The 21,146-nt window shown below is 47.4% G+C and overlaps 1 protein-coding gene across 1 annotated transcript; it reads left to right on the plus strand.

Moving 5' to 3' along the window:
• The first annotated feature begins 276 nt into the window (after positions 1–276).
• Positions 277–20,247, plus strand: LOC119216496 (1-phosphatidylinositol 4,5-bisphosphate phosphodiesterase gamma-1-like). Its single transcript, XM_037469404.2, has 32 exons — positions 277–790; positions 6,144–6,293; positions 6,760–6,853; positions 8,517–8,564; positions 9,742–9,826; positions 9,906–9,986; positions 10,469–10,503; positions 10,612–10,684; positions 10,756–10,851; positions 10,929–11,047; positions 11,536–11,621; positions 11,723–11,843; positions 11,922–12,090; positions 12,180–12,299; positions 12,390–12,497; positions 12,593–12,777; positions 13,269–13,469; positions 13,571–13,690; positions 13,809–13,992; positions 14,340–14,417; positions 14,840–14,943; positions 15,019–15,115; positions 15,724–15,790; positions 15,872–16,038; positions 16,165–16,261; positions 16,360–16,584; positions 16,914–17,059; positions 17,157–17,271; positions 17,350–17,511; positions 17,982–18,070; positions 18,160–18,344; positions 18,629–20,247. The coding sequence occupies exons 1-32, from the start codon at positions 532–534 to the stop codon at positions 18,687–18,689; spliced, it is 3,927 nt and encodes a 1,308-aa protein (XP_037325301.2). The 5' UTR covers positions 277–531; the 3' UTR covers positions 18,690–20,247.
• The last annotated feature ends 899 nt before the right edge of the window (positions 20,248–21,146 follow it).

Here is a 21,146-nt window from a genome sequence, read left to right on the forward strand (position 1 = left end):
CGGATGGGAGAGACACCGCTCCGTGGTCTCTCTCTCTCTCTCTCTCTCTCTCTCTCTCTCTCTCCCCCCTCCGGCGTTTCGTCCCACTCGTCCTCGCAGGAGTCTTGAGACGGACACGTCTCGTCCGCCCGGGGGACGCGGAGTTCAGTGAGCGGCGAAGCGAGGAGCAGCAGGAGGACACTCGCGGAATGGAAACCCGAGGCCAGCGGCGGGGAGAGCTCCCGAGCTGGTGCGCTGCTTGAAGCATCTGGAAAGGATAACCCGGAGATACCGCCCCCCCCCCCCCCCCCCTCCAGAGAAACCAGGGGACCACTCACATCTGACTTCTGGGTTCCTGCTCCAGAGGGATATCTGCGTTGCAGTTTTGGGTTGTCCAATTGTTTTACCTGCCATTGACCGTCCCCTCCTGTCCCCGGTGGTTTGGACATGTTGGACAAATAGTGCCTTTGCGGATTAAAGGGATTTTAACGTGCAACCCTGTCCCCACACCCCAGTCGTCCTGCAAGGTGTGCGTGCCGCGATGCACTGAAGATGTGTGCAGCCAGGTACAACGGCTGTGCCGAGGGGGCCGCCGGGGGCCCCGCGGGGTCTCCTGGTCCGGCCACAGCGTCCCGGGCGACGGACTGGACGGAGGTCGGTCCACGCATCCTCCACAGCCTCGCGATGGGGACAGTGATGACCCTCTTCTACCAGAAGAAGTCCCAGCGGCCCGAGAGGAGAACCTTCCAGATAAAGCAGGACATGCGGCAGATAGCGTGGGGCCGAAACCCCGAGAAAATAGAAGGAGAGGGTGAGTATTGATTTGTAAAGGGTGAATACTGAGTGGACCTGCGGGGCTCATAGTTCATTCATGCATGGAAGACATCCGGGTTGTCTCTCAGTCACGTGCATCATGTATACACTCGTTTCTTCCTCACATCCTTCACTTTAGATTTAGTATCCAAAGATGGTGAGAAGTCAGACTGGAGTGTCAGAGAAGGCGCTGACAGTCACAAACAGAACCCCGGGGGACATATTCTTTGTCCCCATGTGCAGTTGCAGTTTGCAACTTTTTGGTTTGTGGCCCCTTAAAAAAAATCAAATCGTGTTGGTGACTTCTTCTTTAATCACAGGTTGGTGGAACCAAAGAAAACCATTCTTTCGCAGATTATTTCTATTTGTTGGATTTTTAGAACGAATTCAAAGTATTTTTTATTGTTATTTATTAGATAAAACTTATTATGACCCCACATGGAGGACAACTGTATTAAGGCAAACCCAAATTTCAAACAGATATGTGCTGCCAAGAAGAAAATTAAATTTGAGAGCAATATTTCACCACCACAAACGATCATGTTATTTGTTGTGGAGTGGCAGCAGACGTTTCACAGGTTTATGACTAACAATATCAACACATAACATAGGATTGTCTGCAATGCTTCACGCGGTTAGGGGTCAGTTAGAAAAAGCGTTTTGTGCTCGCACATGGACTGAATATAAAACACCCAAACTCTTTTAGTGTCGGCCCAAATGTTTCTGTTGGAAGGAGAACTGTCAGATAGGAACCGTTTGTTGTGATTGCCTGGTGCGACTCAGTCTTGTTTCTCAGACATGTGATCCAGTACTTTCCTTATTAAATCAGAATTTTCGACTTTTCGCTTAATTGTTCTCCCATTGCTCAGATACGCACTTTATGCACTTTCAATGAAAAATAATCTGGTCTACTTAAACAATTTGGCATTCAACTTTTTATTATATTTAATATTCTTCGCCAAAGAATCAACAGGACAGATGAGCGAACTCCATCCTGCGTTGTGGCCGAAAGGCCAAAGAAAGGACCTATTAGGTCAACATCTGGATGGAAGTTCAAGAATTGTCTTGTGTGTTATCTGCGTTCGCGTTGAGAAGTGATGGTTGCCTAGGAACCACGTGGCTGAAACCAGAACTCTCCCCACGTCCGAACACCACTTGAGCTTGTAAGAAGTACAAGTAGCCAGGGCCCTCCTTTTGACCTCTGCTTCCTCCGTGTGAGGGGGGGGGGGGGGGGGGGAAACAAGTGGAGAAAAAAAAAATAAAGAGGCCGGCTCCTCCCCCTGTGAGACAGGAATCGTTTTCACTGCTGCCAGGTTTGTTTCGCCATCTTCTTTTAGTCCTCACTTTTGATGACATGATAACGGGAGGAAAACGTGTTCGCCCACTTGCACACAGGTGAGCGACAAAGGAGCTTTCAGAGAATCCCAGGTGTCGACATCGTTCCCCTGACTGTAGCCTGTTGTTGGGTGATCAGTCAAAGGCAAACTCTTTGAATGTGGGGCAGCTGCAACGAGGCGGTCTGGCAATCGGTGGTTTAAAGTTAAGTAAACATCGTCCTCAGCCCGAGTCGACGCCAGGGTGGGGGGGTCAATTGTGGAAGGACGTTCAGTTGCTCTTGTTTTTTAATCTATGTGCGCTTCCCCCCCCCCCCCTCTGAACGCTCCATGGCACGTGGCAGCGGCACAGATGTAGGTGTAGTTTCTGCTCGGGGAGGGTCATTAGACTTAAGATTATTCATCCGTAGTCATAAAGCCCTCGGAGATTCCAAGGGGACGACACCCACACCACCATAAGCCACCAGCGGCCCTTCAAAAAGGTGGTGGTGGGGGGGGGGGGCCGCCCTGTGGAGAAACACAGGGGCACATTCCAGGAGCTCAGCAGGTCTCCCCTTCACTTGATCTCCCACAGCTCCATCTCTCAACTACCCACTTATTCCTCCCTCCCCTCCCTCCATCTTCCTCCCCCATCTGTGCTTCTCCCAGTTTCCTCCCCCCACTAAACACCCTTTGTCGTCTCTGACCTCCCGTGTCCCTCTCTGAGTCTATTTGCTTTCACTTTCAATCTGAAGTCCAGGTCCATCATTTGATTCTTTTGTTCTGAGAAATGTAACTCACATTTATCTGAATGGCCGCATCGCTCTGTCTGGTCTCGCCTCCCCCTTCTCTCTCCTGATTTTCCTTCCTGTGTTTTTGTTGCCCGTTTGTTTTTTTTCCTCCTGCCGTTTGCCCGGACATAACGTTTCTCCCTGAGCTGCGCTGTTTGTCTTTGACATGAGCGCCTTGGCAAACAGCGGAGGTATTAAAGCCCGAGGAACAGGAAGTGTGGGGTTATCAGGGAGTGTCTTGCTTCCCGTCTCAGATTGGAAGGACTGGCTGGCTGCAGGAGAACAAAAGGTCCAGCATCTTCTGCAGGAAGCAGAGACATGGACCACAAAATGAGGCGCTGCTTCATTAGCTCGCGCCAACCTTATAAAATGTGATTATTTCTGCATGTTTGATACTTTATAATAGCCATTTCCAAAAAAAAAAAACTGCTGCTTTGAGTTGCCACTAAAAAAGGTGAGGGCTGTCACTTATTCAAAAATTCCCTCTCTAAGAACTCGGAATAGGTTGGGGACAGTGATGTCCCTCTCTATTCATCCCTAGTCATTTCCCTTTTCCCTTTGTCCATTTTATGACCCGCCCTCGTGCTTATTTTTCATTCTCGTCTCCCATCGTTCGGCTTCCCTGTGATTTATAAACTCCAAGTAGACTTCTGCCATCTGGTCGGGAGTGATGTCACCAGCTGCACCAAGAACAGTTTGTTTCACTGGAAATGCACTGCAATTATCCACGGCTGGTGGTTTCAGGTCAGCAGTGCACCCAACTCACGGTGCGTTCAGGGTCCTTTCATTCAGTGCAGGCATTGAGCTCACTGAAGACTGATGGACACTTGGTTTGCCAAGTTCTCTGACAATGATTGAGTTTCTTCCTTTGTGTGAGACTGCTGGCAGTATCTTCTACTCTGATGTGTCTCCAGTTGGCCCACTGTGTGACTTCCTCTGACATCAGGCCGATTCTTTGAAGAAGCCCTGTGTGTCTTTACCACCACCATGCACCAGTGTTAAAGGCCGGAGGAATCATGCCTGGTGTGTCTGTGATTATCCAAAAGTGCATTTGTTTTTCTATTTAATTACATTCATCAAATGTCTGTGAGAAACACAGAGCATCCATGAGATGAACCTTCTCCTTGAAAACAGCTGTCTCAGCTTCATTTAAGTCATTGACTCTCATCCAGCAAGATAAACTGTTGAGATATTATTTTTCACAGGAAATATCCATTCAAAATAGAGGATTTGCAATAAGCAGATGAATGTTTTGGAATATTCAGTTTTATGGGATCTGCGGTTGTGAATGTTAAAAAAGTTGAATAGATATGGGTCCAGATGCTCTGCAGCTTTTTTCCCCTCTGAAACTTTGCAACCAGACGGCCCTTTTGGAAGGTTTATTCTTCCAATTAAAGAATGTCAACAGATCCTTTGAAAAACACCAAAAACCAACTTCCTGTCTGCGGCTCTTAGCCCCAAGCCCATTGGCTACTAATGAACAGAAAATCCTAGCTCAGCTATATGCTAAAACACCTGGTTGGTTCTCATCACACATGACTTAACGGGACCAAATAGTCCATTTGTTGTGAATTATTTTCAGATGCAGATTAATCCTTATTTGGCGCTCGAGTGGGTGTACGTGTTGGTAAAAGCGGGACTATGAGAGGAATATAGCACGTCATTGGACACGTCCTTTAAGTCATCACAGTTGTTGCGCTCTGCTGCAGGAAAGTACAACGTTAGTTCAAAGTGTTTCCCTTCACAGGCGTATAACAGAGCGTGTCATTAGTGGGCAAGACCTCAGTCAGATCCGGCTACGCCTTCCTCTGCTTCATCCAGCTCTTAAACCGCCGTCCAGCTCAATCACGCACACGGCTCCGTCCGAAGATAACGGACGTTCCGTCTTAATCCGATGCCAAACGTACTCCCTGTCGTCTGCACATGCAGGAGCCTCAGATAGGAACCAGACCCCCTCGGCTCCTTCATCCAGGATTGTATGCAACCTGCCGAGGAACAGCAGGCAGGCTGCTCTGTGTCTACCTGTTGGGGGGGGGGGGGGGGGCACTCGCATATGAACCGTCTGTGTTCTCTTATAATATTCCTGTTTGGTTTTGCCCGGGGAAGAAAATAGCACGGAGGCTCACAAGGGGCGCATTCAGGTCAATTGTGTGCATGTGCTGTGGGAGGCCTGTGTTTGGTGTGTGAATGCCGGAGCATCTATGAGAGCACGGTTATGTGTGTTTGCACAAGACATCTGCTGTGTCAATACGTTTTCTCGGTGGGTGCGTCGACCGCTGCAGGTGTCGAAGCAGAGTTTACGTCGCCCGACTCGTCCACCCCCTTGTTAACCCTTCCGCTGCGAGTGTGTGTGGATTCCTTGTTAGATGTAGAAAGGCTTTGATTAAACCCGCAGAGTTTTTTTTTAAAGTAAGAAGAATATAGCGAGGAGACGCTAGAGCTGTTGAACAGATGACAAACAAGGCTCAGTTATCCTTAACGCGCTGGCATTCACACACCAAACACCAGAATAACCTGCCTTACTTATGCTATAATCTATACAAATACTCCTTAATAAAGACTTGAATAGTGTTATTTGAATGCTGTGTCAATGCACGATTAAGGAAAAACCACCTTAAATAAAGATAAGAAAATAAGTCTTCAGATGACAGTCCTTGACAAGGTTTTTTCTAAAATCCTGTCAAAAATTAAACAAATGTTTACTATTTTAACAATTATTTTAGGACAAAAATATATATTTGGAGCAGAACACATCTATCAAGAGATATATTTTGATAGAAAACTAAATAGAGTTACTCATTCTGCATCCAGATGGATGTCTTTGACAATTTTGAGATGTACTTTTAAAACCATGATATAGTTTTTTTTTTTTTTTTAACCAACTCCGTCAAGGTTTGAAAGGACTTCTGAGGTGAACCTTTTATGGATTCTTTTCTCTAAAACACTTGCAGGCCGAGCTACAAAAAGTGTCTGTTTGTTTGCCTGCTGTTGAGAACCTCTTCAGACTTTTGGAGCATCCTGCCACCGACAGCTGAAATGTTTGTCCGTCTGTTTTTTGGCTTCGTGCACACACACACACACACACACACACAGTACACTGGTTGAGCTCTCTGGCAGAACATCTCTGCGTGTTTGGCAGGGAAGCGAACAACGTGCCAAACTGTGATTCATGGTTGTGTGCATATTTGTGTTCATGCAACACTATCCTTCCTTCCTTCCTTCCTTCCTTCCTTCCTGCCTCCTCCAGTGGACATACGAGAGATCCGGGAGCTGCGTTTGGGGAAAGGCTCCCGTGATTTTGAGCGCTACCCGGAGGAGGCCCGTAAACTTGACACCGCCCACTGCTTCATCGTGCTCTACGGCCTGGAGTTTCGCCTCAAGACGCTCAGCGTGGCCGGTCAGTGTGCATAAAGACCTGCGTGTGTGTGTGTGTGTGTGTGTGTGTACAAGTGATTACCAATTTAACTTTAACTGCTACTCTCTAGAACCTTCTGCCTATCAATCTGAGAACATATGTTATATGTGTTTTCAGCATGTTTCAAGGATACAATAATTTGTTATTTTACGATGCTTGATTGTATGAAGGAGCCCTTACACACGAGTAGAAGTACTGATACACTCGGGTCAGTGAGGATGTTTGTAGTGGTATGGTAATGTTTGCCAGGAAGGTGCATGTCCGTGCCTGTTGTTTTTGTCCGTGATGAGAGTTACTGTAGTGTAGTGTGGAATGATTCAATGCCTTGGTGTGTGTGTGGAATGACAGCTCACTAGCATTATTCATCCACTACTTTGCTGACATTATTATATTCCCGACCCATAATGAAGACGTAGAGCCAATGCATGTTAACGGGGTTTCTTTGCAGCCTTCAGTGAAGAGGAGGTCAACATGTGGATCACTGGGCTCAACTGGCTGATGATGGACACCCAGAGAGCTCCTGCACCGCAGCAGATAGACAGGTGGGTGTCGCCGTGTTCTGCTGCACGAGGGGCTACTGTGAGACTGACCACCTGACCAGCAGTCTTCTAAAGCGTTCATCTTGGTGCTTTGGGTGCTTTATTATTCTGCTCTCTCTCTCTCAACTGAAATTTACTTCTAAAGAAAGATTTAGAGTCATTTTTTATTCACATTTTATTCTGATCTGCATATTTCTCCATAGTCGCTTAACGGGTTTTTCCGGATGTTTAAGGGGGTTGGTGTCTTCTTTTTTTTTTTTATTGACTGCGCTATTTAAGTACGTCAACAAACTAGCACAAAGTTCCAAATACATACACCTGGGGAAAAATATAATTATAATCATTTTCTGGGTGTTTAAATCGCTGGGGTCAAATTGACCCCAATGGTAAAAGGTGTTAGTAAATGTGAAGGTAACAGGAGGGTAAAAGGAGTACCTCGTTGTCTATCTTATTTGTCCATAATGTAAACTGACCTTGGGTAGGTTTGAACGTTTAAAAGAAGGCTCCCAGTGTTATTCAGGCTGCCAGCACTGGAACCAGTAGTGAATTTGATCAACGGAAAACGATTCGGCAACAACTTTGGTCAAAGTAACTTCTTTAAGCAAAACAAATAACCAGAAGCAGCTACTCAAACATGAATGTTTGCTGGCCATTGTCTTCTTCTATGATTGGAAAATGAATGTCTTTGAGACATTTCAGCATTAAAACAATGAATCGAGTAACTCTAATGAGCAGTATGACTGTTTTGGTCAGTTTTCCTCAATTTGTGGGCAAGTTATAAACCTTCATCCCTGAACTATTTATTTGAGTGTTCATAAATGACCCAGTACAATCCTACCCCGGCGTATATGTGATGAAATGATATCTGGATGCATCAAAAGAGGTAGTGACCTGGTGGGAAAGGGAGGTGCTGGTTGGAGAAGAGGACAAACATTTGTTTTTGGGATGAAAATATTGACTCGAGATGAATGTGCGGGGGCAGGTTTGGCTTCTGTGGTGCGAGCAGGAGAATATAAGGCGGCTGTGGACATAAGGTGAGCAGTATAAGTCTGGAAAAGGTCAGAGGAAATTAAATAGCTAATTTGGTCTCTTAAGATTCAACAGATTTGACCAGGTTGGACAAATACAGAGTCTGTGTAAAGTAAATTCTCTGTATTAAGTCAAACTATAATTGGAATTCTTCTCACTTTTTGTGTACAAATGTTATAAAATACATTTACACTTTATTTTATGTTAAAGGTATAGTGTGTAGAAATTTGGCCAGAGATTGGCAGAAGTGGAATAGAAGTATATAGTGTATAATCAGCTGAAAATAAGGGTGGTATTTGCGCTGGTATCCCTATTTTTCTAAAATAGGGATGTTTACTCCACATACGGCGGGTCATCTCCATGGATTTTGCTGCGTTGTTCTACGGTAGCCCAGAATGGACAAACATAACACTGGCTGTAGCATATGCATCACCCTATTTGCCATCAACTGGATGACTCCGGTGATTCAAAAATCAATTAAATCCGAATGTATGCATGTCTGCCCACACATGTACCTGCACATCTGGATGAAGCATGTTTCTGTGGAAATGTGGTATGAAAAGTGTTCCCTTGCTCTCCACCATACTCTCTCCACCCCCCCCCCCCCCCACACACACACACACACACACCCCTGCAGGTGGCTGAGGAAGCAGTTTGAGGCCATGGACCGGACCCACGAGGGCAGGTGGGTGACTCGCCACCAACACGCCAACACCCAATCAGAGCTCCCACAGCCGCCCGGGATGGATGCCCGCTGGGCGGGCCCCTCGCAGCAGGTGGCACGTGGCGGTTAAACCCGATCCAGATGTTATGACAGAGTGTGTCACACCCCTGTCAGGGCTCTGCGATGACCTCAACCTGCACACACATCCCACACCGGTTTGCTCCCGTGCTCGCATTAATAAATCCGGCCTTCTGTTTTGGGTGGAAGCCGCCGCAGGACAAACAGCCTGCCACGGCCTGATAAGGAGCAGGAAGTGATGCGATGGGCCGGGAGAGGGCAACTTCCTGTCTCCTGTGAAAATAGTAACAGTAGCTAGACAGAGGGGAGCGGGTGGAGGGAGGAAAAAGACCTGGCAGTAAATTGCGGTCGTTGACCCCAAGCAGATCGCCCCGGCGCATTGACCTGGATCATTTCTCTCCCCGCCTCTCGCCTTCTTCCTTCAGCCGCATGTGTTTTGTAAATCAGTAAAATTCATTATCCATGTGTTGTTTGAGGTAAAGGCATTAGCAACTCCGCAGAAGAAGCTGCAAATACGCTCTTTTAATACAACAAAAACTAGATCTGTTAAAGAGCTGTGCTATTGATTTACATCTTTTCTCCCGATGGAGTTTGCCCAGTTGGCCAGAACCGGGTTTTGGCTTAAAAATCAAGCTCAAAGTGTTATTCTTCATTGTGAGCTAATCTCTTGAGCCACCGTGGACATGAACGTGCTCAGAAGAAAATGGGAATTTGAACGTTTAATTGAAATCCCGTGACAGCTGGTGACCAGCGCGTGACACCATGAAGAAGCTCCAGAACAGCTGCTAAATGCACCACAACAAGGTTTTGTCAATGACTTTTAAGCTCGACAAACGCGTCACGTTTCAACTCAATTTCTATAAAGAACAGCTGTTTTTTTCCAAACCTATTTTTAGTATAAGGATATTTAGATTCTGAGGAGTGGGTGCTTGAGTGATGCCATCCTGTAAGTGGCCAGCTCTCCTCTGTGTCCAGCACAAGACGTTTCACCTTCTAACCTCAGTCTCTCAATGTAGAATCCTCGCAGTGACGTTGGCTCTTTAAAAGCAAAGAGCGCCATCTCCTGCTTCCCCCGTGTATGTTTCCTTTGAACCTTCCCCTCTCTTGTCCATTGTTCCAGCATCACAGTGAAGGACGTGAAAGCTCTGATGCCTCAGGTCAACTACAGAGTGCCCAACACGCGCTTCCTCAAAGACAAGCTGCAGGTCAGAGTTCATTTCATTTGAGCCTCTCTGAACGTCGGCCCCCTGGATGCGCTGACTCTCGTTCTCCCTGTTCACAAAGGAGGTGGAGGCCAGGAGCGACTTGTCCTACCCCAACTTCTCCCAGCTCTACAGAACGCTGATGTTTGACGCTCAGAAGACTGTGAGTGTTTGGAAGAAGTCCTCAAAACCTTTGCTTGCGTAAAAAGCCGTCGTGTCACAGTGGGAGAAAAGGACCATGTGCTTGTTGTACTCTTTACGTTGATGCCTACCATAGTATTTGGTTTTTATGTATATTATCTTATGGTTCAACATTATTATCTGTAACTTTGCACGCTCTTCTATATTCTGTAAACTCTGGATTACACTCTGGTTTTCAACAGCAACCACGTGCTGCTATTCATTTTGGGAATACTGGATGAGAGATATGAAATGCTCATTTTACAGCCCCTAAACACACAGCCGCTAACGTCCCCCATCAGATGTAATTCCCTCTGAAATGGAGTTATGGACGAGTTTAAAGCACCGTTTTTCTACATCCGACTCACTCCCCAGCACTGTGTTTGTGTTTTCGAGACCTTCTGCACTCGCACCCCCCCGCTCACCCGTCCATCACCTGGTCCCTCCCCCTTTTTTTGTTCCCAGATTATTGAGCAGCTGGAGCTCTCCTTCCCACTGCGGTGAGTGCCTTCCTCCACCGCCTCCTCTTCCTCGGTGAAGACCGCTCCCTTAGCCAGTGTCAACCTTTCTTTAACCTTCACTCCTGCCGCGTGACATCTCGTTTGTAGGAACGTTGACAGGCCGGCGCTTTGTCAGATCTCCCTGTACGACTTCCAGAAGTTTTTACAGATGGACCAGAAGGTACTACAAGGCGCAGGCATTGCTCTCTTTGAAGCTGCTCTGTGCTCACTTCTTTCTCCGGCCGGTCTCAGGAGACCTGGGCGTCGGACCTGAGTCGCGTCAGAGAGTTCCTCGCGGGGTACATGAGGGGCGGAGCGCAGCCGGAGCCCGTGCTGCAACTCGACGAGGTAAACCGGAGAACCCGCCGGAGAAAAGCTGCGGGGATGTGTTTCCCCCCATCTGATCACTTTGCTTTGTATTCCAGTTCCTGACGTTCCTGTTCTCCAAGGAGAATTCTGTGTGTGACCCTCGCCTGGCGCCTGTCGTTGCTGAGGACATGAAAAGGCCGCTGTCGCAGTACTGGATCTCCTCTTCACACAACACGTAGGTCTCAACATCTGGGTCTCGGGTGTTCCTAAAAGTCCATATCTTTGTGTCAGGAGTCCCGTTACCGGGATCTTGATGACTTCAAGGTACTAACAGTGATTTGTACGTGCCTTGTTTAGGAAAATCTGCTTATGAAAGGATCGATTTTTAAGCAAGTGGGACCAGAGTGACTCACTTTGGAGTCAATGTTTCTTTTCCTTCTGCAAAAAACAGCAGTTAAATTGAATGTAATGCCAACAATTCTTTACTTAGAAGTAGAAAATCCAACATGAGCTTACTGAATCGACTGATCACTTTGTCATTAATAAAGAAAGAAGAATCCAATTATTTTCTGTCTCCATTTTAAATGTGTAGGAAAAGGAACAGGTTATTGAAGGAACTATTGACCTAATTCATTAAATCAACAATCACCTTGCTCGATATTGTAATTAAATCTCCTCGACCGCTGCTCTTTTAAACTTGTTTCCACGTTGTCTTCTGCTCAGCTACCTGACAGGTGACCAGTTTTCCAGTGAGTCGTCTCTGGAAGCCTACGCCCGCTGCCTCAGGATGGGCTGCCGCTGCATTGAACGTAACAGTCTGCTGCATTTGATTCCTTCTGACCAGAAAATGATACTTCCTCACATGCTGGTCACACCTGTTTGCGTGTTCCTTTCTGTTTTCCGACCTCAGTGGACTGTTGGGACGGACCTGACGACCTGCCAATCATCTACCACGGTCACACGTTGACCTCCAAGATCAAGTTCCTGGATGTGCTGCACACCATCAAAGAACAGGCCTTCGTCACATCAGAGTAAGCTTTTTACCCCTCCGCCGGTGAAAACAAGGCCTCCTCCTGGGGGGAGTCACGCCTGTTTGTGTGTTTGTGCAGCTACCCCGTGATCCTGTCCATCGAGGACCACTGCAGCGTGGTGCAGCAGAGGAACATGGCCACGCACTTCAAGAAGGTGTTTGGAGATCTGCTGCTCACCAAGCCGGTCGATAACACCGCGGAGGAGCTCCCCTCGCCGCACCAGCTCCGCAGGAAGATCCTCATCAAGGTACACGAACCAAACGCCCACCTCCGAGGGGCCGCTCACAGCGCTCCCACGCTGACACTCATCCCGACGCTTCATCCCTGTTGTCGCAGCACAAGAAGCTGGTGGAAGGCACGCCGTACGAGGAGGTGTCCTCAGCCAGCTACTCGGAGAACGACATCAGCAACTCGCTGAAGAACGGCATCCTTTACCTGGAGGACCCCATCGACCACGTGCGTGTGCATTGGTTGTTACGCACCGCGCGCACGCCGCCTGCCGCGTTGCTGAACGCTGTTTTTTTTTTTTCTGTGTGTGACTCACAGACGTGGACGCCGCACTATTTCGTCCTCACCAGTAATAAGATTTACTACTCAGAGGAGACGTCCCACTACCAGACGGCCGAGGAAGAGGAGGACGACGAAGGGAAAGAGGTGGGGAGGCGGTTACGTTCAGTTATGGGGGGGGGGGGGGGGAGTATTAAGAGTATTAAGATGACGCTCAATTGCTCTTTGGTGTATTCGGTCAGGAGTGTAACAATAACGAGCAGCACTGTGCAGAGCGCTGGTTCCACGGGAAGCTGGGTGGAGGTCGCGACGGTCGACAGGTGGCGGAGAAGCTCCTGCAGGACTACTGCGAGGGCGGAGCCAAAGACGGCACCTTCCTGGTCCGGGAGAGTGAGACGTTTGTCGGGGACTACACCCTTTCCTTCTGGTCGGTAATAGTTGACAGGACGTCTCTCTCAAAGTAGAAGGGACCGGACTTTTTTACAGGGGAGGAAAAGAAAAAAGGAGAAGTGGGATTTATGTAGAAGGTTAAAGGTCAGACAAATGTGATCGTAGCAGTACAGTAGACTGTAGAAGTACTGTACTATACTCATGCAGACCAGTCAAATCCTTATTAGTCATTGAAGAATCTATCAAAGAATGGGTAAAAATAACTTGTATTCACGCCATGGAAAAAAGGCACACCTAAATGTTATTTTAACAAATATTTAACACATTTTTGGATGTTTTTAATTAAATATTGTTCTTAGCTGTGTGCACCTGTCACTCACCTCGTGTGCAGAAACACGACATAACCTGTGATGCAATTTGGGCGAAATTATTGACAGTTTTTGTCACTTTTCAGCCCGATTGGAGCTCTTAACGCCCCCCCCCCCCCCCCCCCCCCCTTCCCCCCCGTATGTCCCTCCCTCTCTCCAGGCGCTCTGGGCGCGTCCAGCACTGCAGGATCCATTCCCGCCAGGAGTCCGGCTCCACCCGCTTCTACCTGACCGACAACCTGGTGTTCGACAGCCTCTACCGCCTCATCTGCCACTACAGAGACACGCCCCTGCGCTGCAACGAGTTCGAGATGAGGCTGTGCGGCCCCGTGCCTCAGCCCAACGCCCACGAGAGCCGAGAGTAAGGGAACCCCCCCCCGGCGCCGCACACCGCGTGTCTTTGGCGAGCGAAGTAAAAGGTGGCGCAGATGTAGTGAATCCACCCGGCGTTGTGCCCTCCAGGTGGTACCACTCCAGTCTGACCCGCGTCCAGGCCGAGCACATGCTGATGCGCGTCCCCAGGGACGGCGCTTTCCTGGTGCGGAAGCGCAGCGAAAGCCACTCCTACGCCATCTCCTTCAGGTAGAAGAGGCTCCGCGCCCCCCCCCCACCCCCCCCCCCCCCCCCCCACGGTTCTGAAAGCGCCTCTCGGCCGCCGTGGCGCGTCGTCACCTGTCTGCGTCCGTCTCACCCCCCTCAGGGCGGAGGGGAAGATCAAGCACTGTCGCATTCAGCAGGAAGGCCGCCTCTTCATGTTGGGCAGCTCGGCGGAGTTCGAGAGCCTCGTCGACCTCGTGAGCTACTACGAGAAACATCCTCTGTACCGCAAGATGAGGCTGCGGTACCCCATCAACGAGGACACGCTGGACCGCATGGGCACCGCCGTGAGTCCCAACACCTGTACATTAAAAATGCTCTTTCTACGGAGTGTCCTGTGACCTCTGTGACCTTTTCCGCATGCTACTCTTATTTATATTCCATATGATAATCCAATACAATCATTTTGGAAATGATTTGTGGCATACAATGTGTTTTCTTCTTTCAATGGAATTCTACACTCTGACTTTCTCAGGTTTTTTTATTCACAAGATAAGGAACTATAACTTTTTGAAATAAGAGTTTCCTTCTGGTAGACATGCCATGCTGTGACGCATTTCATTTTATTCAAATCAAACAGCCGATTGACTTCAACGTCACTAGACTGCAGCAGTTGTTGTTGTGTATTTCTCAGGACCTTGACTACGGGGCTCTGTATGAGGTCCGCAGCCCTCATTTTTATGTGGAGGCCAACAAGATGCCCACAGCACGGGTAAGTGAGACCTTTTGGGTCGTTGGAGCTACATTGTTAACTTATTCAATGATTACCATTTTTTTTAGCAAATGATGAATCATCCTGTAAGGTAATATGGCTATAAGACTTTGTAATGATTGTTAGATGTGAAACCCATAGCAGCAGGAGCAGTTGGAGAACTACCGTATAGTAAATATCTGAATTACTCTGTAATACTCTGTACTCTGTAATGTACTCTGTAATATTGGTTGTGCAATCTACTCATGTAAGGACTAATAGCGTAACTCTACTTTTCAGCACCCAGCATTCAGTTGTACTGGGTCCAGTTTTTGCAATTTCTGTGTTCTCAGATAAGTTTTAAAGGAAGAGAAAAAAGTAAATGAACGCACCGAAGGGTTGTATCTAAAACGGAGAGGCTGTCGCTGTGTGCTGCGTTTCAGTGCACGGTCAAAGCGCTGTACGACTATCGAGCGCAGAGGGAGGACGAGCTGTGTTTCCCCAAGCAGGCGCTGGTCATGAACGTGGATAAGCAGGAGGGCAGCTGGTGAGTAAGTCACGCCACGTGGCCCCCCGTCACAATAAGAGCAGCTCGCCGTGAACCGCCCGCCTGCGTCTTTAGGTGGCGAGGTGACTACGGGGGGAAGAAACAGCTGTGGTTCCCCGCCAACTACGTGGAGGAGGTTCCCAGTTCTCCCACTAGAGAGATCGATGACGCAGTGAGTTGGGATTCTTCAGTCAAATGATCTGCTTGTTTTTTCCAATGACCTATATATATATATATATATATATATATATATATATATATATATATTAGTTAAATGCGCTATTAACAACGTTAATGCAGATGACTGTTGCCTGAAAATGTCAACAAAGCAAAGAAGTAGAAGTTTACCTTTTATTTGTAACCTAACTGTTACGGTTCATTGTTTCTGAAATAAGAGGCCTGACTGCTTTGTTCACAGCAAACTTGAAAAAGAGAAAATATTAAGCCATGGTTTAACTGCACTACAGGCTGAGTCCTTGTTTACCTGAAATGTGCACTTAATCATTTTATTTTGTACCGGCCTGTTTGGCAATGTTGTTTTTCAGTAAAATCAAACATTTGCATAAAGCAAGCCAATCCACTTTTCCATGTTGATTAGAGCATTAAAATGAAGAACGAATTATGGAAAAAAATAAATGAAGGGACATTTAGGATGGATAAAAATGTGCCATTAATTGTGATATATTTTGAGTTAACTGTCATAAATGCGATTAATCATGAATCGTTTGAATCGTTTGACAGCACTAATAATATTTACATGTGTATTTCTTGCTGTGTCAGTCCACAGAGAATAGTCCTCTAGGAACATTCCTGAAGGGCTTCATTGACGTGCCCACGTGCCACGTCGGTGAGTCCCACGAGCAGACAACCGGTTGCCATCTAGTCCTTTAATCCTGACACAGAGCTCTGTCTCCCTGCGTGTGTCCAGTGGTGCATAAGGACGGGAAGAACTCGCGCCCCTACGTGTTCACCATCCACTCCCAGCAGCTGTCGTCTCACCCGGTTCAGACCCTGGACGTGGCGGCCGACAGCGTGGAGGACGTGGCCAGCTGGGTCGCCAAGATCAGGGCGGCCGCTCAGAACGCCGACGCGCGGGTCAGTGCGGGGGCGAAGCCACGGCGAACCCGTCTTTAGGAATCGCAACCGATTCTACATGGCCAATTGTTGCTCTCTCTCAAGAGGAACTAATGATGAAATATCGACCTGCCTCTGTGGAGACAGATGCAGGAGGAGAAGCAAATGGAGAGGAGGAAGAAGATCGCGGTGGAGCTGTCGGAGCTCGTGGTCTACTGCAGACCCGTCCCGTTCAACGAGGACAGTAAGGACCACACCGCTCTCTCCTCGCCTCTCGCCTCGCTTTCTTTGCGTCAAGTTTTGTCTTTAAATCTCTTTTGGGGGATTCGCCGCCGCTTCTAGAGATCGGGACGGAGCGGGCGTGGTACCGGGACATGTCCTCCTTCCCGGAGACCAAGGCAGAGAAGTTTGCCACCCGCGGCAAAGGGAAACGCTTCCTGCAGTACAATCGCCGCCAGCTCTCCAGGGTTTACCCCAGAGGGCAGAGGCTGGACTCGTCAAACTACGACCCGCTCTCCATGTGGCTCTGTGGCTCCCAGCTGGTCGCACTCAACTTCCAGACCCCAGGTCAGTGTGCGAGTGTGCGCGCACGTTCACCCTAAAGGTCAAAGCAAGTACACATAGAATTGATGAGAGATAAACATCAGACGTTGAGTTGAGCAGGTACTTTGTTTTCCTCATTTCAGACATTTTTCAAGTCACAATCATTTTAACATTTTGTCTCTGGTATTAGGGTCGACCAATCAAAATGCCGTATTGTTTGCATTGTTGCTATTGCGGTTCCCTGATGGAATCAGTCCGGACAAAAAAGCCATCGCATGATAAAAACTGATTATGAATAAATCTGTGTGTGTGTGTGTGTGTGTGTGTGTGTGTGTGTGTGTGTGTGTGTGTAGATAAACCCATGCAGCTGAACCAGGCCCTGTTCATGCTGGGAGGGGCCAGCGGCTTCGTTCCACAGCCTGACGTCATGAGGGACGAGGCCTTCGACCCTTTCGACAAGGACACCTTACGCGTGGAGCCGATCACCATCCAGTTGCAGGTCGGACCCATCGTAGGAGTACAAGTATTTAAAAAGCAGTTTCGTATTGACTTTGTTGTACCTGCTTTCCACATGCCGTCCACTGTCTACGGGTCAGGTGCTGGGAGCCCGTCATCTCCCAAAAAACGGCCGCAGCATCGTCTGTCCCTTCGTGGAGGTGGAGATCTGTGGAGCCGACTACGACAGCTGCAAGTGCAAGACGGACGTCGTCGGTAGGAACGCGGCTCTGAGACACGCGGTGCCCTGTGCTCATGTCTCTGTGCTAACCCTCTGCTCCTGACCCCACCCAGCTGATAACGGACTGAACCCTGTGTGGCTGCAGAAGCAGTTTGTGTTTGACATCCACAACCCCACCTTCTCCTTCCTGCGGTTTACCGTCTTCGAGGAGGACATGTTCAGTGACCCCAACTTCCTGGCACAGGCGACCTACCCAGTGCGCCTGCTACGAACAGGTGAAGTGAAACCCCGCTTGCGTTTCCTGTCGCGGCTAAGTCCCGCCCCTCCAACACGCACCGGCTGATCGTAGCGTTGGCCATTTCTGAACAGGGCCTTAGACCTCCATGGCACAGTTGGATTTTCTGAATTGTATCATGCTTAAAGTGTAAAAGTAACACTCCATATCTTGTATATACAAGCCTATAAATAGCACTTCTATGCGTTAGAGAGGTCCAGACAGAATGCTCCACAATGTGAGTTTAGATAAAGAAAGCTAAAGCCTACAGAGCATAGTGCAGAGAGGTAAGTGCATCCATTGATCTTGCCAGAATCATGAAGGAAGCGTGGCGTAGTGGCCGGATGCTGCCCATTGGCCAGTCTGCATTGGAAGGGGCGGGACTCCCAGGCCTGAAACTAGGCCAATACTAATTCATTCAGGCAAATATGTCTCTTCAGTTTGAATTAGTTGTGTGATGTGCGTTGTCAGGCTACAGGAGCATCCCTCTGAAGAACAGCTACAGCGAAGAGCTGGAGCTGGCATCACTTCTGGTCCACGTGGAGATCGTCAATGCAAAGGTACGCAGAGAGAGAGACGCAATCATTGCACTTCAGAACCGCCGACTTACGCTTGTCCCGCTGTCCCCGGGTCCTCGCCGTGGCCGCAGGAGGAGGACGATGAGAACATGTACATGACCATCCAGCGTCTGCGGGATCGAACCAGCGAGCTGTCCAACCAGGTGTCCCTCCTGGAGAGGTCGGGCTCAGGGGACCTCGGGTACCAGCAGAGTCTGGAGGAGCTGCGAGCCGCTCAGGACCAACTGAGTGAGCTGGTGGAGGCCCGAAACCACAGGTGAGGGAAAAGCGGACCAGAAGACGGCCTGAGTACACAGCCATTGCATTATTACATAGTAGTTCTTTATTATTAATGCGGGAACAATCGATCGGTCGTGCAAACAGAACATTAACCATCCGACAAGAAAAAGGTGATTTGATTAAATAACACTGTCAGGTTAGTTTCAAAGCAAATTTAAAGATGACAAAGATTTTTTTAATTTACAGACTGACGTGTTGACTTGATTTGTGTTTGACATTGTATTCTATACACACAAAAACACTTCATTTCTGCTTCTCCAGGCTGATGGAGAAGAAGAGAAGAGAGAAACTGAGGCAGCAGGTGACCGCAAAGCGCAGCTAATCCACCATAGAGTGCGACATGATCCCACAGTCACAACTGGACCATACACTGTGAGACTTGATAGCACCACAGCAGAAAGGGACAAACGGAAAAATAAAACCTCACAAGATGAAGCTATAAAAACCATCACGGACTTGCTGATGAAACCCATTCAGAGTGAAACTGGGTATCATGATCATCATCAGACTACAGAAAAGTGACCTGCAACCTTTTGGTTTTGCAATCATTAATTGTGTTTTGGTGATCAGATTTAAGACATTTATAAAGACATTCAGGAAATAATTGACATTTTATGAGCCAAATAATAATCAAGACACGGATCATTAGTTGAAAGTCTTTGACACTTTGATGCGATGGATGTCTGCCATGACAACAAAAAGAACTTTTCTGCTTTAAAACAAAAGATGAGACGAGAGCAATGAATCAATGTTGTTGATTGATCCTGTGATCCGATGAGACCTTTCTAGTGGATGTCATGAGCACTTAACTAGGGAGGTCCCTACCACACCAACCAGACACTGTTCCAGTGCCTTAATTAAGGATATAAAAGAACTGAATTGTTAGTTATCAAAGTAATGCTATCAGAGACCCATAGAAACCCCAAAAGCTGCAGTTTAAAGCTTATGAAGTTCACTTTTACTGTGTTTCATTTTAAGGGGAAAACTCAGGTAACACAAATGGAACAAAAGGGAGCAGTGCAAAAAAAAATGAATATCACTTAAGTGCCTTTGATAATTAAACTAGCTCCACATCTGGAATAGCGAGTCTTTATGGAAAACCAACCAATCAGAGGAGCTGCCCGTGAACTGGGTTCAAAACGGGCTGTTTAGTTCCACATGAACTCTGACTGGGGAACCTCTCCACCTGAGGTCAGATGTTCCTGTTCTACCTGGGAGAGCACTAACTGGATGAGCTGTGAACAATAAATCCTCACCAAACCAGCTCTAAATGAACTACCTGTACTAAAAAACTCGAGATCAGCGAGGTGGGGGGCGAGAGGGGGGAGACCACGTCTGCTCCCCCTTCGTAACAGCTGCACAGCAGTCCAGATGTTTTCCTCTCAGTCAGACAAATAAGGGCTGTGAATAAAGACGAGCAGAGTCCCCATCACCTGGCTCCAATCAACAGATGTGAATCTACTGGTCCTGGATCTGCAAATAACCTTCTTCTATCTACTCACTGCATGGCTTCGTATCTATTAACGCCCGTCTAATGTCACATTGTATATAACTTCTTTATTTATGGAACCAGTGGAGATCTTGTTTGATTACCTAATATAGTAGAATGCTAATGAACTTCGCATTTATTTTATTAGCGTGTCTTTATGTAGAAATGAAGGTTGTGTGCATTTAAAAGTTACCATGGACACAAACCCTTGTCCCTCAATGCCTCATTCGCTCTGAGAGGAGACTTCTATGCAAAAGTGTTTTTCTTTCCTTGCTGCCATTGTATATTCGGCGGATGCAAATGAGAATTTACACGTAACTGTGCCAAATATCTACTATTATGATTATTAGAATGCTGAGCAAGTTCTGATTTAATAAAGCTCTTTAAAATACTCCTGTCTGCAATGTCCTTTTGAAACGTGTTAGCAAGTTTGGGACATTATATACCATGACTCCTTTCAAAATATACTATGTAACATAATATATATCTACATCTATCATAAAAGCTGATTACAATCAGGTCAATAACATGCAGATTGTTGTTTTTGTGCATTGAACAGTGAGAGCTGAAGGAGACTCTTGTCACGGATTATTTAGATTAAATGAAAATGAAAGCTTACACCAGGGAAGAAATAATACAGTAAGAGAATGCTGTGTGTGCGGTGCTCGGCTAAACATTTATCAGACGTCCATCTTTGTTAACAATAGCACGCCATCATTCAAAGCCACCCTCACTCGGAGCGTGGTGTCCGCATACTTTGTCCTCTCTGTCTGCAGGGAGGGACCATTTAGTCTTAATATGAAATTAGGGCCGGGACTCGATTAAAAATATTAATCTAATTAATTAGAGGCTTTGTAATTAATTAATCAAAATTAATCGCATTTAATTGCATAAATATTTGACCTGAGAACAGTGAGAAGTAATTTTTTTCACATGGATTTTTATTTTTGTTCAACCAATTCCAGCAGACAAGTGTGTTGTGTTGTGGAATCCAGCCTGAGAATCTATGAGAATTGAGGTTGGATTCAAAAGCATCAACAGGTGTGTGGTGGAACAGTGCAGGGAGATAGCAGGAAGGCTGAAGTGTGGAGGATCCTCAGTTCAAACCTGCTCTCTCAGAAGGAGGGTTTGGTTGCAGTCAGGGCTTCAAACTGTAAACTTTGAAACAGTTTTGAGGTTTAGTAAACAATCCCAAGGTCTAATATGAGAAACGGACACAATGAGGCATGTACTTGAATAGCACAAGGGAACAACTGAAGGGCTGCAGGCTCCAACCTGCTGTCTGAGGTT

This window comes from Pungitius pungitius, chromosome 7 (assembly GCF_949316345.1).
Source record: "Pungitius pungitius chromosome 7, fPunPun2.1, whole genome shotgun sequence".
Lineage (NCBI taxonomy): Eukaryota > Metazoa > Chordata > Actinopteri > Perciformes > Gasterosteidae > Pungitius > Pungitius pungitius.

What these genes read in the sequence shown, in the direction of transcription:
- LOC119216496 (XM_037469404.2), top strand. Translation starts at nt 532, where the DNA reads ATGTGTGCAGCCAGGTACAACGGCTGTGCCGAGGGGGCCGCCGGGGGC. An exon ending in GGGCTGCCGCTGCATTGAAC is followed by an intron (nt 11,622 to 11,722) that starts GTAACAGTCTGC and finishes TTCCGACCTCAG; the next exon opens with TGGACTGTTGGGACGGACCT. An exon ending in CTCAGAACGCCGACGCGCGG is followed by an intron (nt 16,039 to 16,164) that starts GTCAGTGCGGGG and finishes CTGTGGAGACAG; the next exon opens with ATGCAGGAGGAGAAGCAAAT.